The sequence below is a fragment of the Cygnus atratus genome, chromosome 1 (assembly GCF_013377495.2).
Source record: "Cygnus atratus isolate AKBS03 ecotype Queensland, Australia chromosome 1, CAtr_DNAZoo_HiC_assembly, whole genome shotgun sequence".
Lineage (NCBI taxonomy): Eukaryota > Metazoa > Chordata > Aves > Anseriformes > Anatidae > Cygnus > Cygnus atratus.
In genome coordinates, this window is record NC_066362.1 from 17,967,823 (window position 1) to 17,986,975 (window position 19,153).

General features: G+C 35.2%; 1 protein-coding gene across 2 annotated transcripts in view; it reads left to right on the forward strand.

Annotated features, from left to right (window-relative positions):
* The window catches only part of TAFA5 (TAFA chemokine like family member 5), a 428,308-nt gene that overhangs the window by 215,317 nt on the left and 193,838 nt on the right, over positions 1-19,153 (forward strand). For both annotated transcript variants that reach the window (XM_035567230.2, XM_050712593.1), the window contains exon 2: positions 10,813-10,962. In XM_035567230.2, the coding sequence (XP_035423123.1) occupies positions 10,813-10,962 (150 nt within the window). The remainder of the gene's footprint in view (positions 1-10,812; positions 10,963-19,153) is intronic.

Consider the following 19,153-nt stretch of genomic DNA (forward strand, 5'->3'; position numbering starts at 1 on the left):
AGACTTCATTTTAGTTCCTTTTTATTAAGGACCTTGATCTGAAGAAGTGTTATTTATTAGGCATTCATTGGGAAATTGATAGCATAATTTAACATTTTATTAGCTAGTAAAACTGATAAGCAGTACATAAAAAGATGGACCTTGTTATAGAGAGAATAATAAAAAAAAGGTTAATTTAAAGTTTTTTAAAAGGTTATCAGTGTAAAGACTTTTTAACATTGTCTTCTGTGGTATCAACTCATACCTTGAAGTTTTGCTTCTGTCAATAATTTTGTTTGTATCTGTTTTAGAGCTTCTGTGTCTAGCACAAATACAGAATGTATTTGTGCACTTCAAATGTTTTCATCTTTTCAGTGTCTTGAGATTAATTCTGCATCTGGTGTAAACATATGCTACATATCTCATTTGAGTGCTAGTCCCGCTGTATAGTGTAGAGGTGACATAGTGGATGTTGTGAGTTTGCAGTGATTGAACACTTAGTTGTTTAAATAGAAGACATTGTTCCTGATAAATAGGACACAGGAAGAGGTTATACATATATATATATAATCTTTACTGATTTTAAAGGTATGTGGGTTCACTGTAGTCAGTGTTCACTGCGCTGTCTTTGGCCAGCCTTAGATATATATGAGGAACTAAAAAACCTCTTTTGCTGTCACCCTCGTTTGAATTGTGCAGAGAAGAATCTTATCCCATAAATGGTTATCTTGTTGGAGGACTAGAAACGAGGATATAAAAATCATGGATTTCATCCATGAAAACTTTTAGTTTCAGCATGCACCTGTTTCGTAAGTCATTTTGAGCAAAATGGATAAAAATGGTAAATGCAGCAGTGAAGCTGGCCCAGATAGAAGATCATTCCTCCAAGTCTGTGGAACAGTTGAGAATAATAGCCAGCATAGTCATGCTTCTCTGTCACACTTGCGTAAAGCACTGTTCCCAGATAAACCTTTAAAACGAAAGCCATCACTCAAATTCGTCACTTAAGGAGTCTGTCAAATTCACTTCCTCTAGTTGGTGATAAAGTCTGGTATTAGTCTTACAGGAAGGATATATTTAGCATGCTGCAACTGTATTTTTTTTTTTAACTTTTAAAACAATGTGATCATCTAAAACCCCAGTGATGTACCTACAGTAGTGGGGTTTGTGTTCAGAGTTTTCTTTAGGTGCCCCTTAGGTCTTGTAGTCACTAAAATCTAACCATGTGTTCAGGATAACACCTAAATTAGGGGCTTCATTGCCCTGTGCAGTAAACATGGAGATGCGGGTACCACTGAGGAACATTACAGTGCTCTTGTATGCTCAGTAATGAAACTCTGAGAGCTTACCATAAAGAAACAGCAGACACAGCAGATACATGTTATTGTGTTCTGATCCTTATGCACTTGATTTGAGAATTCATGCTACCACCCAGATTAATTGAACCTATACAACAGAAACGTGCTTTATAGCTACCACAGAGAGAGAGACATTCCAAGAGGCACCTGCAAATTGTGCCTCATGAAGCTTTGGACCTGAGGATCCTGTGTCTTCTCAAGTTTCTTAACATCAAGCCTGGATTTGGGCTCATCCACAATACTTCTAATTATATTATATGATTCAGTGGGCCTATATTATTCAGTAGGATTGTTACATTCCAGGTGTAGTAAGACATTCAACATTGATTAAATTTGTTTCCTTCTTGGATATGTGTACCAGACTACTTCAATACCTCTGTTTTTCAGTGTTATCTTTTGCAGTGTTACTAAGATAAGATAATTCCCAGAGTTTATGTGCGAGCTGTTTCACATGCATGTTTTCAGTAAGTGCACTACCACAGAACACAAAGCCTTGAAAGACTGTTTTGGATGGAGAATGTTTATAGACTCATTCCATGGGAAAAAAAAATGACAAAAGAATGACATAGCTGAAACACTTTTTCTGCCATCAAGTGAGTTCAAGATAAGCCTTCCAACTACAATCCATATTACAAAAAATAAAAACAACAAGAAAAGGAAAATGAGAAAAAACAACAACAAAAACAAGAACAAAAAGCTTTCGGGAGTTTAAAATAACAGTGTATGTGTTTTTAGTTTAAATTTGGTTTAGCAGATTAAAAACTCCAGGGGATTCTGGGACTGAACTTCATTTTTCAACCCTAGGTGCACATTCTCTTATTGTTATAATACCAATTAACAACACAGGGAAACATTTCCTCCTTCATAACACAATGCCATCACTGGAGAGAAAATGAATTCTTATGTCATAAGCTTTTGCTAAAAAGGAAAAGTAGTTGTCATGAGCAGTAGTAAAAATAAACACTTATTTTAAAGAAATTATTTAGATCTTCTAAGAATGCAATGGATGACTTTGTCCTATAAAACTAAAAGAAAATTTGTATCACTTTAAATTTGTATGCATTCACAGGTATTGGTTAGCGGATAATATGTTTGTAAGGTCAGATATGTCTAGGCAGCAGTTGTTTTCAACTGTGCACTTTGGCCTTCTCATGTTCAAACCTACTTCAGGCATGGAGTAATGACACAGTTCTTGTTGCATAGGAATGTCATTCCTGCCTAATCAGAAGTTTGGGGTTATTATTTCTTCAGTGCTTTAAGGACTAATAAATATTAACAAAATCTTAAGAAATAAATTTCAGCATATGGATTTGCCTTTCCCACATGACCTCTACTAGACCAAATTCTACCTGAAGTCTGCTGCAGAACCTCAGATCTTGCAGTGCAGATCTTGATACCAGTAGGAAGGGCATTTATATGATGACATTTTAAGGTCTGGGATATGTGTAAATAGTTCTTATGTTATTCTAGAATGGAAAACCTGAGAAGTTATAAGCACAGTTCACCTGTGCTGCTACATTATGTCTACCTCTGATACGTGACTTTATCTGCATGTTCCTTCAAACTGACTTTATGTCCCTGCAGTGACATATTTTGCTAACACAACAGACTTGTTCCTTCCTGACGTACTGCTTCTGGCTCCAAGAAATGTCAGTAGCTTTTTAGACAAACTTGTGCTTTTTATTCCTGTCTTTCTCAAGAGAAATATCAGCATCTCTCCAATAACAGTTTTCCCCCTGTGGCTACTCTGTTTGTTTTATAAGCAGACTAGGTTTATTTTACATGTAGAGGTTGGTAAAGACATGGAAGGGTGCTTTTTTCTTTTTTCTTCTTTTCTTAACAGTTTAAAATATTCTAGGGAAATAATAGAGTGACAGCTATGTCCCAATTTATGCAAATAAGCTTAGCTGTATTTAATCCTGAATTCATGCAATTATTTCCTTTTTGTAACCAATGGAATTCTCCAGAACCAATTAACTGAACCTGCATGAACAGGAGTGAAGAGGAAGCCCTCCGAGCTACAGGTCCTCCTTGGAGGAGCTCTGTGTAGCTGAGATTTGTGGTTCACACTGGCTTACACAGTGGAAGAACTTCTTTAAGAAGGAAGGTCTTGAATGCATTATCTTTTCCACTTATTTTTTTGCAGCATTGGTTATATGATTTCCTTATTTATAAGTTCTGCTTTTAATTCACTATCCAAAAAGAAACACAGAAACTCAATACAACCCCCCTCAAATTACTCCGCAGGCTAGGGGAGATATTTCTGTAACATTCCTGAAAGCTATACCAACATTGGTGGAATAAATTTGCGTGTTTTCTATGTGAATATGTGTTAAAACATGGAAGCTGTGGTCTGTCACTGAAGTGAGGAGTGCAAAAGTTACTGGCTTTACTCATAAAGCTTAATGGGTTTCCAGTCTCCATGCTGGCATCAGCAGGACTCCTCAGGACACCTGGCTGTGCAGAGCCCCACAGCCAGGGCCTGTCCCAGCCCCAGACAGGAGCAGGGCAGCCAGGGGCACTGGGGCAGCCCCAGACCTGGGCACCAAGCACCTCCCAGAGGACAGGTAGTGGTTGAGGCTGGGACACATCCCCCAGGACATGGCCCTGCAGGTTTAGGAGGCCCATGGCTGGGCAAGGCAGCGCTGTTAGGAGCTGGAGACCGGCTCTGCTGGGGCAGAGCCTGATGACCCTGGGGTAGACATGGGGCCCTGGGCAGGGTGGGGAGGCCCAGGAGATGGGCCTGTTGAAGCCCTCAGGACCCTGACATAAATTTATCTCCCAGTGCAGTACTTCCCTGATGGTTTTCCTTTTTTCTTTGTTGTAAAATGCAGCATATCAAATGTGTTGGTTTTGACATGAGACTGTATAGGAATTTGAGGAATGGCATTGCCATGTCCTCAAACTACTGAATCAAGATGAATTACTCTTTAAAGTAGTGTACCAGATAGTAAAATATATTTTAAAATAGTTTTATGTATATTAATGCCTTGCTTCCACATTTGTTTATATATCCTTGACTTTATTTTATTTATTTATTTATTCAAGGTTTTCTGCTCTTGAATCCCCTTTTGTATCCGCTCTGTATCAGAATTGCCTTCAGAAACTTGTCCTTTGTGTTTAAATATTGGCTGGTTTGGTTTTGCATATATTTTTCTTTTTGTTCCATTTTTAATAGTAAGATATAAATGAGAGGATTCAAAATTATACAACAAGATATTAAGCAATTATATTCAACAGCAATATGAGGTGCAGTAAGTTAGGACATTAGTCTTATCTGGAAAAAATTAAATTTCAAAATGGGTCCTGAATATATCTTGAATCTCCACAGACTCTATTTTCTTTCCTATGCAACTATTTAGAAGAAGAGGATCTATCTTAATTAAAATTTACTGCTTATTTCAGAATGGAAGGGCTGAAAGCTATTTTCGTATCTTCCTAATGTCTGTGCTGTTTATGTGCTTGAGATGGCTAAGTGGTAGTCTGAAAATTGCCATAAGATTAGTAATTACTAAGGGGACATAAGTGTACTGTGTTGTTGCAGTGAAACTCTGAAAATACTTAAACCGACTCTTAAAAGGAAAAGGCTTTCATCACATTTTTCTCTTGTTATTCTTAACATTTTCTTAACTGTGCATTCTACAGTGAGCTTTCCTTTGTAAAATGAGCACTAAAAACATTTTTTGAGACAAATTCTGCTGTTTTACACAACCAAAATCCTGAATCATTCCCTTTAATATTGGGAAACTATAGCAGTCACATGGCAAGGATGATTCCAGACAAATATAGCACTGAATTTATAACAAAGTAAATCCATGGGAAGTTTTGAAAAATTCAGTCTTCCACTTTTTAGTTTGCTGTGCACCTGTACCATTTTTGAATTAAGATTATCTAAATTAGTTTCTTTTATTTTCTTTTTTTTTCTTTTTTCAGTAACGATAACATCTGTCCTGTCCTCCATTAACAACATATATATATCCTCAAGAAAAAACTGGTAGAGATTATTTTTAAAAATGTTGTCTAACTGTAGAAGCATGAAGAATTGCTGGGTGTAATGTTACTTCAACAGACACAGCATTTGTTTCAGTAGAAAGATTTAGATTCTACAAGGTCCTAAATGATGTAGTAAGCATCTCGGAGACAGATGCTTTCAATGCCAGAAACTTTAGTAACAGAAAATAGAAATATATGATTATATTCTATTGGAAAAAAAAAAAAAAGCCTGCGTATTGCATATGTTAAGATTGAAACAAGGTTCTTATTTGAGAGCTGTTTTGAAATTGTTGCTGATTCATTTGAACAGGTTTTTCCCATGCTGAGCCAATTCTGGTTTGTTACTTCACATTAAATAACTTTTTCAGCAGCTTTGTTGGAGTTGCTCTTTCTTATTTTGTACTAGTTAGATTTCCAAAATTTTTCCAGTTGTAGCTTAAAAGTTATTGTTGTTCTTTGCCATAATGTCTCTTGTTCTGAACTAAAATTGGAAAAGAAAAGGTAATAGGATTATTTGAAATTGGATGATGCTTAATGCAAGAGATCTTGTTGCAGGAAATTTTCTTCAAGGAAGGATATATAATATGGAATTTTTCAAATTCTGCTTAAATATATACTTTAAAAATCAAAATATATTTAAATATTTGATATTCAGGTTAATGTCAAACTGCAAATCATGAGTGATACTAAGTGCTTAAGTTGCACTTTATTTCAGTGGGAATTGTTGATATTCAGCTCTGTGCAGGAGTTGGCATGGCTCTGTTGTCAGAAAGACTTCAATATTGTAATAGAAAACTGCTGAATGTGTTCCTATGATCTGATTTTGAAACAACTCCTGCATTGTGTTCACTGACAAAAGAGTATCTGAATCTAGCCAAGATTTTTAATAACATCTAACTTTATGCATTTTGAACTAAAAGAGCTTGTGTTGCTAGGCATCAAATTGGTGATGCATGGAAAAATTATTCGCTGAAACTGTGATATAAGCCTTCATGTACAAATCAGGAAATTTCTGGATGAACATGGAATCTAAAACCCTGGAAAGACCCATAGATTTAGATCAAGTTTTATTGCTATTGGACCCATAGATATTATGAGTTCATCATCTGATTTTATTTCTTTAAATGAATTGAAGAGAATGTTTTCGGCTTTTCAGCATACATAAATTAAAAAATCATAACATCTATAACTTGCTTGCTGTAATCAGTATGGATTAGACAGATTTTATTTTCTATTAGAGAACAGAAATATTTTCTTCCACAGAAAATTATCATTTATCCCATGGTACCCTGCATGTAATATGAAAGTATTTACTAACTGAAGGTTTTACCTATGACATACACATTTTTCAAAGGCTTTATTCTTTTAGTAATGGCATATAGTTGATAACAGTGCTCTTCAAAAAAAAAACCTTATTTACATTTAAACTACTTAATGACTTTTTTTCAAGAGAGAAGGTATTAAAGAATTATACATTATTTTATTTTGAGATATATTCTTACTGATTTTTACAGATTTTCATGAAAAAAAGTATCTCAGAGAACAGTTTAAGAACTGGCCTCTATGGGACTTCATTAAAAAAAAAAAAAAAAGCAAAATAGGTGTGTTGAGTATCACAATTTCCTTTCACTGTAAGCAAATTTATAGGTTGTACTAGCTAGAAGCCAAAAACCTAATCCTATTTGTTTTTTTATTTGCCTGATTTTTTTTGTTGCCTTTTTTTTTTTTAATTCAGTTTGACTTAAATTTTTAAATCAGAACCCTGTAGTTCTCCATTTTCCTGAAATAATTACATAGAGAAGCATCTACATTGATATCTGGGAGATTAGATAGCAACTGGCATTTTAAGAATGCAGTACAACATTATAGAAGAGTGTTAAAGAACCTGAACTTTTTCTCTCTGTAGTAACCAGACGGTGGCAACACAAAATCAAATAACTTCCAGTGACGTCTTCATTGCTGAAACTTACATATACAAAATAAATATAAAAACAACAGCAAACAAATACTCATTTACTTGGGGGAAAAAAAAAAGTTTATTTTAACTCTGAAAGAATCTTTATGCTCGATCCATAAAATAATAAAAAATGACCTTTCCTTAGGGGGAAAAAAAAATAAGCCTTTCATACAGGTCTATGATGAATCAGAGTTCTCTGGCGATGCTTGTCTTTTTTGTCTCAAGATGAGTTCATTCAGGGTGGATAGTGGTGAATTGCTTTGTGTACTGCAAGTACGTAAATGGGATCTATTAAGAATATCCAGTCTTTACCACTGTTCCACAGGCAGTGGCTCTTAATCTCTCAATGGGAAAAGCTTCAGTGAAACTCCTCCTTAAATTTCTTCTCTGCACTTAGGAGTTGTGGTGAGTGTTCCAAGGCTAAAAAAATGATATTAATTAATATCCTTGAAAGAGGATTATGCCAACATCCCTGAAAATGAAGGGAAACCTTATTCTTGAAACTTGGTACTTTATAAAAAGTATATTCCTTCTGTTCCATCATTTTGAACCTTACATTTCTAGAGAAAATTCTTAAAAAGCAGAAGTAGCATTCATATCATGTAAGTGAGGTTATGGTGCAGACTCACTTAATGAGACAGAGAAGACCTCCAGATGATTCTCACTCTGGAAGTGGCCCTCCATAACCTTGGCTGATACTTTTCATGCTTTACAGCCATCTAAAGCCAAGTAACAGTGGATGTACAATATGTTGCAGTGCAATCTTTGCAACCTGTGACACAATGACAAAGAAATATTTATGTCTTATAAGTGGGAACAGCTGCTGTAACTCTACAATAGCTTTTATTTTTCTTCTGCAGTAGAAATAAGAATGGCAACTGACATGATTTTTTTCTTCCTAGTTTTCCTTTTTTTAAATTTATTTATTTATTTATTTTTAATAGCTGCAAGAAGTTCCTTGAATGGCATTATCTTTGTATAGCAATTACTGTCATTTAGGTATCCTAGTTTTCAAAGTTCCTCAAAAAATGAGGTCACTACGCCTGGAAGAAATCATCATCTTTAAAAATTAACAAAAGAAACAGCTGAAAATAATCATTATTTAAAAAACAAACAAAACAAAACAACTGTCTGAAAATGAACCTATGTAGAGGTTAAGCTGGACAGGTTCAAAAGCAGAAAATACTACCTATAAGCATGCTTATCAACAGTCCCTGCTTGCATTCCCTAGAATTTATCTTGACATAAAGCTTCAGTGTTCTTTTTACTCCGAGTGTAGTCCTTATTCACTTTGACTGTGCTGTAACACTGGTTCCTTTCCTCTGAAATGGGGTTTTATACAATGATCCACCTAGATTGTATGATTTCCAGTATCTTTTAATGAAAACAGCAAGAGTATACTCTCAAGAATACTTACACATTTCATATTTTATTTCATTGGTTTCCATTCAATTTCTGTTCTCAATGCAGAACCCTAATCATGATGTTCAAATGCTTGAGGGGTTGAGATCTAAATACATCTCTGATTGTGTCTTTTTTACTAGATCTACTAAGACAGCTGCATTCCTTGGTAGCAATACATCTTCTGCAACCCAAAATGAAATGTATTTGCAATGGGGGAAAAATGAATGCTGTCAGCTCAAGATGTCTCAGTGTACCTGGATTTCCCTTGTCTGCATTTGGAAAATCAAGTGCCACTTCCTTTCTTTCTAAACCTTTGCTTTCTAACCCAAGATTTCTGAGGATACAAAGAAAAAATCAGCATATAATAGAGTAAAAATCCCCTCATCAGTATGTTTATCCTAAGATGTTTTTGTTAATATGGTGGGTGGAAAAGAATAGAAAGCTCATGAAATCCAGGATTGACCTCAGCTCATAAGCGTGATTGCCAGCAGCCATTGAACACTACGGTGATTTTGGCTGTCGAATATCTTATTTATATTTATGAAGGCATAATGTCTATTACATATATATATTTGCATGAATTTGTAGAGTACCTTGTTCCATATTCATCTTTGTGATACTCGCTTTTACCATGTTGTAATTCACTGCAGTGTAGGAGTTACAGCAATATAAAGTTTAGGTGGCTTAGCAGTGAACCAGTCACAATGCTGTTGACAGCCTACAATATTTTACTATTCTGACAGTATCCACACAATAGGAAGCACCATAAGCTGGTATTTAGAAGAATATACGGAATAAAATTGTTTTCTGAATGGAAAAAAATGCAGTATACAGACATAATCATTACACTTGTAGACTTTAATTAAACACCATTCATAAATGTGTCATTAAAAAAAATGATATTAATACAGATTTAAAATTGCTGTTTTTTTCTCATTTTTCAAAAGTTAACAAAATGAAAATAAACTGTGAATATTATGTAAACTGCATATTTTTTTAAGAAAATACAATCGTATTTATTTCATTCTCAAATTTTTGTGAAGAGAAAATATAATCGGGTTGTGATTTGAAAACATATTCTTGTATATATTTCTTTGAAGGTTTATAATCGATTGACTACAAAGACAAAATCCAAAATAAATGCTATTTAGTACTCTACCACAAAATCCAGAAATTGTATGTAATACAAAGTGATAGCTGGGATTTTTTTTTAGTCTTACTAAGCACTGAAATTCAATGATGTATATTCTTGCTTGTAAAAAGATAGTATTTTGCTATGCTATTAGCATGCTACTGTGAGTACCAGAGGAAGTGCATTATTTTAATTGCAGAATTTTCACTTCATGGACGTTTTCACAAACATCATGGAAACATTTTTTTTGTAACTTTGTCTTGTCTCTCACAGTGTGATCCAAACTCAGAATCAGGTGGGGTAGATTTTCAATAAAAGCTACATATACTGAAGAAGTCAATAAAATGCAGAGAATGTTACTGAGTGAACCAGGCATTGTGATTTTATTGTCATTTGCAGAATGGTTACATTGTAAATTTAGCAAAAGACAAAACACCAGCTACTTCAAAAATGAATCAGGTAGGGAATGAGTTGCTATTTAGTTGAGATGAAGCAGGAGCCAAAGAACTGACAAACTCGGGCATACTTTGAAAGATCTTATCTTTCAGAAGCAACACACAAAACAGTTAAGACTTAATTATATTAATGATCATGGGGAAGGCCTTTAAATATCGTCTATTTTTGTTTTCCATATACTTAATCATTGCTTTTCTGAAAGATCGTAAAGAGCACGGAATTTAAATTTCATTGCTGTAAAAGCAGGTTGTTCCTTTACTTAGCCAACATAAGTAAAAGTAACCTGTGTGACCTCAACTCTCTGGCTTTTATGGAACAATAATCATTTTCTGACAGAACCAGTTTGCAGGGTTTTCATATGTCCACCACAAAGAAAAATTGTATGTCATCTCAGTTTTATTATATCCGTCAGCTGGCTGCCCATTTGTTGTGGATTGTCTGCGGTGACATAGGGCCATGACTCTATTCGGCTGTAATAGATTGCCTGTAGTGCATTCAGTGACTCTGGTACCTGTTGCTGGTTCTTTTTCCAGGTCAACTGGCTGCAGGTACATGTGAGATTGTTACTTTGGACAGAGATAGCAGTCAGCCCCGAAGGACTATAGCCCGACAAACAGCTCGCTGTGCATGTAAAAAAGGACAGATTGCCGGTACAACAAGAGCAAGGCCAGCCTGTGTTGATGGTAAGAAGTACAGATCTATTCAATTAGTTTCTGCCAATACAAGAGTGATGTCAACTGGTAGTGCATCATCAAAATGTAAAGGCTCTGTAGCAGAAATTTTCATGTGTCCCAACTAGTAATAGTTATATGATCAAAATACCCCAAAGGGCACTAATTCTGTAGATATTTCAATTACAATTTTTAATTTCAATTTTTCACTTTTGTTTTAGTTTAATATGCAGTTGGATGTTAAAGGCATGGTATTGTTGTATTTTGCATGTGATGACAGCATCAACATTGAAAAGGCATTTTTCCCCCCTGCAATATTTTATTCCTTATAATATTAAACAAACAAACAAGCAAGCAAGCAAACCACACTGCAAAAGAGCCTCAATGGTTTTATGCTACTGAGAAGCTAATGTCACTGTTCCTGTGTGAAAGTGAATGTTGCTGAAGAAAACACTGATATTATAATTTCTGAATACACCTTATGTGTCCAGCATTCCTTCTCTCCTTAAAATTATGATTTTTGTATGATTCACTGCAGAAGCAGTGATAACAAGCAGCCTGGAAAACTGCTGGCATAGAAGGAGGTATGAAAATATTTAACTTTAAAATCATTTTGTGAGACAAATTTCTGTACTACAGATAAATAAGATGTTAACAATTGGGCAATCTCCCAGACAGTTCTGCCCTTTTGCACATTTGTTAGCAAGCATTAATATTAAAAATAAAATAGAAGATATATTGAAATAGTTGATGTAAAATAGTTTGTTTTGACCTAGGCTTTGTTAACAAAAGTAAAAAGAAGATGCTTATGTACAGTAAAATAATAAATTCATAGAGTACCTTTGAACACTGACTGGTTTGAGTCCTCAGATATAAACATTGTTGAAAATACCATTCCAAAATTTGGTCTTACCAGTGATTATCAAATATAGAAGACAGCTCAAAGGAGATTTCAGAGCCTACCCACAAAGATAAATATAGACCATCATGAACATTCTATTTTTGTATTTTTCTTTCAATGTTTTTGGTACTCTGTAACACAGTTTCTTAGCTGTTTCTCTCATAACGTGATGCTATACACAGTAATTCTCTTCTTTCCTGTTTTATTGTAAGATCATAAGATTTAATTGCTTAAGAAATTAATTATTTTCTTGTATCATTTATGCAACTTTAGCAAAATTACTTGTAATTTAAAAAAAAAAATCAACATTTCCTGTTTTAAAATTAAGTTATATAGGAAAATACGAGTTTTGCATCATCTGATGGGAATTAGACGCACATTTTTTCCTCATCCAGATATGGTATAGGGTGAGATTCCTTGACTGTGACTTGGGTGTCCAAAGTTAGTCACTCTGCTACTCACTGTTTGTGTTGCTTTGAGACACCTCTGGTGAAGAAATTAAACTTCAGATAGAATATCTGTGTGTCAGTAAGAGGAGATTACTGCATCTGGTCCTCTAAGTGTGATACTAGCTTAGTTTCCAAGTATGGAAGCTTTGAGGTCATTTAATATTTGAAAATACAGGTTTTTTGTTTGTTTGTTTGTTTGTTTGTTTTTCATTTTTTCAGGAACTAATAAAAAAGGGCCACTTCAAATTCTGCTTTTCGCTTTCAATGTGCTTGGTCATCATTTTATGAAATCAGAGAACTAGATTGTAGGACCTATGGTTAGATATTGTTTAATCAGATAGGGTTCTTTAGGTAATACTTCCCATCTGAAAAATAAATTTTTTCATGGGAGATTCATTTGAAAAATAGAGTTTCTAATTAAATTATATGTCCAAGTACTTTCCTTCCAGGTAGTTCTAATAAGACCTAATAATACATTTCTTTATTATTTTGTTTATTGTTGGGCCCTTTGCTAAGAATGATAACTAAAAGATGTATACAACAGAGTACTTTGCTTTTCTGGATGCTGTTAGGAAAAAAAGCTCAAAAGCCTTAATAATACTTAGAAGTGACTAATAGGTTACCAAATTAAGAAAGCATAGGCCAAATCTCTGGTGTGCAATTTTTATTCAGGAGCAGTGTTAAAAAGTAGTTTTATATACCCTAAACATAAATTTATACGAGAGAATAAACAAATGCTTTATCTTGTCTGTAATCTTCTGCTGGCAAATAAAGCTTGCAGATGAGTTGGTCATTAACTAGCAAGTATCCATCTGTGAATTTACCAGGTTCATAATTTAAAGAATACACACTGAATTTTTCCATAGTGTTTATATTAATTTCTAGAATGAAGTGTTTCAAACACAGCTACTAAATGCTTTATTCTGGCCAGAACGTGAAATCTACATAAAACCTTGTCTGAGAAAAGATACTTTTGTTTCTGATGTAAAGTCAAATACTGGTATTTTAGGAACACAACAATAAAACACATATGTTTGTTTGTTTTGTTTTGTTTTCAGTAAAGAAGGGCGTTTTCATCTGTTGAAATCTTCCATCTAGCAGAGATTCCATTTACTTTTGCCCCATTGTCCAAACAAATAAATCCTTCTTTAAGCTTTCTTAAATAGGATAAAGAACGTGCTTTTGCAAAATTTAAGTTATTTATATTATAGTTGATCCTAAGATTGCATTTAAGGTTTCATTTCTGCTTTAACAAAGAAGTAAATCTGTTGCACAGATGTTTTTAATGCCAGTTTGCTTTCCAAAGATTTATTTCTTCTGGTTTTATTCTTTATATGGTCTTGATTTTAATGAGATTATTCTTGAAGTAAAATTAACAGAATTAGACCTTAAGACTTTTAATAATTAATGCAAAATCATTTGCGAAGTAAGCAGACACAGTAAACGTGACCTGCCAACCTACTAATAAGAAAACATTACATAACAATTGCGTTACACTTTCTGTCAAACTGTATTTTGAAGCTGCACAACTGAAGCTGGTAATTTTAACAACTTTTAAGTGCATCAAGTTGCACCTGATTCATTGTTTAATGGAGAGAAGTACCTTAGAATACATTCGGTTATGCTGTATATTTCCTGGAGCTCTGAAATGTGAGTGTCAATTATTGCAGCAAAAAGAGTAAGTAATTTAAGGGCTCTTAAACCTCAGAAGCATTGTCTGAGATTGCACTTGTCAATGTAGCTCTTAGAATAAGTCCTGAGTTGATTACCAAAATCCACTCCAATTTCCATGCTACACAGCTAAGGTCTTTTCCTAAAGAATGAAATACAGTATCTGTCAGATGTAGAAAACTCAAATTCTTAAAAATGAAAATGCAGTGTTCAGAGCTTGGTCTGAGCAGAGCATGAAGAACGTAACTTTTCTTCAAACGTTTTCCTCTCGTGGATTTACACTTTTTTTTTTTTTTTTTTTTTCCCCCTGGTGGTCTTTATGTATGGCAGACTGCTAATGCAATCATAAAAATATGGCATCAATATTCACCCTGATTTCAGACTTGATTTAGTGTTGATTGTTTCACTATTAGATTCACAAAGTCGTAATGTTTATTTGGTATGTTTGGTTCTGATATAATTTTTATTTGTGAGTGTAGGTTTTGTGATATTTTGATAGTAGTTTCCCTGCACTCTTAGTTTTATTATTATTTACAACTAGCATTTCCTAGTCCCTTTCTTGAGATCAAATTCCATAGCAATGACCTCAGGTGCATTACTTTGATAAGATACAATATTTCAACATAGAATCTGTTTATCACCAGAGTAATTTGCCTGTGTGTCTGTCAAGCTTCATCAGTTTTTTAATTTGGAGCTTGTGAGAGACTGAAACCTTCAGTAATTTGGACTTGTTTTAAAGCAAGTGACAAAAGTCTTTGATAACAGTATGTGTACACACGCACTCATGGTTTGTGTTCTTTCACAAGAATTGTATCTGTCTGAAAATAAAATTTGTTATGCCGAAGTGTTTCATAGAATACAAGTACATTAACCTGAGAAGCATGTGTCGAACATCTAAATGTTCAATAGGTTCCAATAATTCTGTCCGATACGTATTTATAGCTCAAAATAAACAGCAGTTTTCTCCAGAAAATAGAAACAGTTGATGAGAGGAGAAGTGGGTATGAGAGAAGTAATTGCTTGAGAAAATTAGGATGGCAATGTCTAATTTGCTTACCTGAATTCTATGATTAGAAGATTCTCATGCTTTGGGTTTGAGTTCTGGGTGCTTTTATGTCTACAAAGAGAGATGAGAAAACCTATGACATTGATCCCAAGTTCCAAAATTCCTGAAATTCTTGAATTTGAAATAGCAGGAACTCAGGTAACTGAGTTCAAAATTTCAGACAATTTATCTGTGAATCAAAGTTGTTTTTTTTTTTTTAAATTTATTTGCAAGCATTGTAACAGCATTTTTTTAACATATATTCTTATTTGATATAATTTGTTCATACATTATGATTAAAGTGCTTTCCAGTTGGCATTGATTGATGTTGTTTTACACAGAACTCTAGATCCACAAGGAAGCCACATTAGTTTCAATCAATAATTTACTGCTCTTCTCATTAGCTCTAGGAGTCTATAGGGAGGTGCAGGGTCAGAATTGATCATTGATAGAATCCTAGGTCATGCACTTGAAACAAAACTCAGTTTAATACCTGAAGGTTCTACCTTATCCACACTGACAAAAATAATAATAATAATAATAACAATGTCAGAAGGACACTTTAGAATATTTTAGAATATTTCATGTGTTTATTAATCTGATATTTATATTATTTTGTCCTTACTTTATTGTGGATATTTGCAAATGTTTTCTCACTGAAAATACTATGCATTTAACTTTGTTACATTTAAGGTATGTCAGTTTGAAAGAAGTAAAACCAAACGGCAAATTGTGATGGATTTGAAATTAAAAGGAGACTGAATAATACTAAGTAGACATTTTGCTGAAACAGAAACAGTGTGTCATGCAGTGTGAAAGATTTAAGTCTAGGAGCACGGATTTAAGTCTAGGAGCACGGTAAGACTATTTGCCCCTGAGCAAATGGTATTAATTATATTGTAGTGGTGGTTAAAAGATTTGGCTATTCTGCTAGGTAGTTATGAAGTTAAATATGTTAGAATATGTAGTTAGCATGCGTTGTTTTTGATGAATTCAAAAGAGTAACAATTTCTTTAAACTGGAGAATATTGTGACTGTAATGAACATCAGGGGAAAATCAGCCTAATAAAATATTCTGGTGGTTCCCTGAGGTCTGAAGAACAATGTCATCTTTTTGTTTGTTTTCGTTTTTCTTTCTCTATTTGCATAGAAAGCCCAGGTGTGACAAAATGCTAAAACTAACGGTTCAGTTGCCATATCACAGATAAGATTAGAACTTTCTTACATTTTTGAAGATTCATTTTCACTAAACAGTTAAACTCATTGAGTAGCTGTTGAGTACAAGAGACCTCCTGTCTAGGAGATGTCTAGCACCCCTCAAAATTAAAATGTCAATTTGTAAGTACTTAATATTACTACTGAGTGAAGCCATACGACATAGTAAAGAAATGTATGTTTGGTGGTTTAATATTTGTCTGGGAATATTCAGGCTGTGATCATGAATTTAGTTTCCAAAGAATAAAGCTGTCTTGTTTATAATCAGACCTTTTAAACAATCCTAGAACTTTTAGGCTGGTGGTCATATTTAATGTTGTGTATGTTATTGTTAGGATAGAATAATGCTATGCAACATTAGAATGTCTTTCAAGAAATCGAATAAATAGTATTTGGTCATTGTTTATACACTGTTATTTTCAGTTTTAGGATACCTTCCTGAGCTTTGGGAGTATAGTGTTTGTTTTTGTTTTGATGCATATGAAGTGTTCCAAACACTGTATATGCTCATTATATGAAATACTTGTTGAGTACTCATCTCATGTTGTACTTTATATTAGTAATAATTTATATTTCCTCCTAATTTATATGTGCATTAGATATTGTGGTGGTTTTACTCAGCTGGGCAGTTGAACTCCTCCACAACTGCTCTCTCACTCTCCCCCCTCAAAGGCAAGGGGAAGAAAATACGATGGAAAGGGCTCAAGGGTTGAGATAAGGACAGGGAGATCACTCAAGAGTTATCGTCATGAGCAAAACAGACTCAGCATAGTGGAAATTAATGTAATTTATTACCTATTACTAACAAGCTAGAGAAGTGAGAAAGAAAGAAAACAAAGTGAAAACACCTTTCCTCCATCCACCCTTTTCCACCTCCTCCTCCTAAGTGGTGCAGGGGAATGGGGGTTGCAGCCAGTCCATAATGCTTTGTCACCCACCACTCTGTCACTGTTACTTTCTGCCCCTGCTCCAAGTGGGGTCCCTCCCAAGGGATGCCGTCCTTCCTGAACTGATCTTGCATGGGCTTCCCACAGGCAGCAGCTCTTCAAGAACTGCTCCAACATGGATCCGTACCACAGGGTCCATCCGTCAGGAGCAAACTGCTCCAACCTGGGTCCGCCACGGGCAGCAGCTCCCCCCAGACCTCCTGCTCCCGCGTGGGCTCCTCTCCATGGGCTGCAGCTCCGGCCCAGGGCCTGATCCTGCAGAGGCTCTCCATGGGCTGCAGCCTCCTCCAGGCCACATCCACCTGCTCCACCGGGGGCTCCTCCACGGGCTGCAGCATGGAGATCTGCTCCATGTGGGACCCATGGGCTGCAGGGGGACAGCCTGCTCCACCAGGGGCCTCTCCACAGGCCACAGGGGAACTTCTGCTCTGTGCCTGGAGCACCTCCTGCCCTTCTTCTGCACTGACCTTGTTATCTGGTTCTCACTCCTCGCTCTCCCAACCGCTGCTGTGGCGAAGCAGTTTTTTTCTCTTTTTTCAAATATGTTCTCACAGAGGTGCAAACAACATCACTTATTGGCAGCAGGTCCCTTTTGGAGACGGCTGAAGGCGGTCCTTATCAGACATGGGGCAGCTGTTGGATTCTTCTCACAGAGGCCACCTCTCCAGCCCCCCACTACCAAAACCTTGCCACATAAACCCAGTACAGATACAGATATAGATATAGATATGGATGATATAGATATAGATAGATAGATAACTATCTTCCTTTGCTTAGGCAGTGGAAGAAAGGTAGCAACTATGCATTCACCAGCCCCATATATATGAAACTTAGTTTTCAACATGATTGAAATAAGTAATAATTCCTTTCTCCTTTTCCTTACCCCAACTCCCATATATGTAATCACTACTGCATCTGTACATTCAGATGCATCAAAACATGTTACTCATTATTTTAATTCAGCTACCTCTAGACAACTCCTTCAGAATTTTAAATGTTTCTGATTACTGACAAATGAAGTAAAATTATGTGACTCACTGGCTTCCTATTCTCAAGCATGGTACTGGCATGTTATGACAATTTCCATTTTGTGGGTCACTTTTCATTTAGAAATGCACGGGGAGTTGAGTATCACTGCAGTTGCTTTGTTTCCTGCTTGCAATTGATAAGGACAATGTGAAATTCCAAATCAAGTTAAGCAATAGCTCTTACCCTAATAATATCATCAACTTGGAAAAAGCCTTATAAGCATGCTTTTATAAGATACTTGTATTATCCTGAATGTCATGTGTGGTTTAGAGACTGAAGTGCCGCTACAGAAGAAATGCTACTGTTCAACCCCAATACAGAAAATGAGCGATATAAAGCAAACAGATCAGTAGCTGCATCAGCAATGGCCACACTGATATGTCTATAGGAAGTACAGGGAGATAAGATAGGTTTCCCCTTTTAACTGAGAATCCACACCAGGAATAACTGAAGACATGTTCAAAAAATAGCACCGAAAGACTTTCTTAGGATGGTAAGAAAAAGATCGATAACTACCCTAAACGAGTATTTTCATCAAGATCAAGAGCTAACAGCTGCACTAATTTTGAAAATGTTTGGTACCTAGACTTGAATGGCTGAATGAGGCATAAAGATGCAGACCAAAATTTTCCAAAATGACTAGTGATTTTGACAGAATAATTAATTATTTAGTAGTCAGGTAGCATGGAGTGAGTACTGACCACAGTCCATTTTAAAAGTCAGGAGCCTTTTTTTTTTTTTTTTTTAAGAGAGAGAGATCACTGCTTCCTTATGTTCCTAATGACAAGTAGATCTGTAGATCCCCACTGATGATCTACAAATGTTTACGGAGAAATGAATCAAGGGCTTAAAGAAATTAGTTTTAAATAATTATGTAGTGAATTAAAGGATTATTTTCTACAAGTTTCTGAAGGATTATTTACCACAGATTGAGAGGAAATAGAGG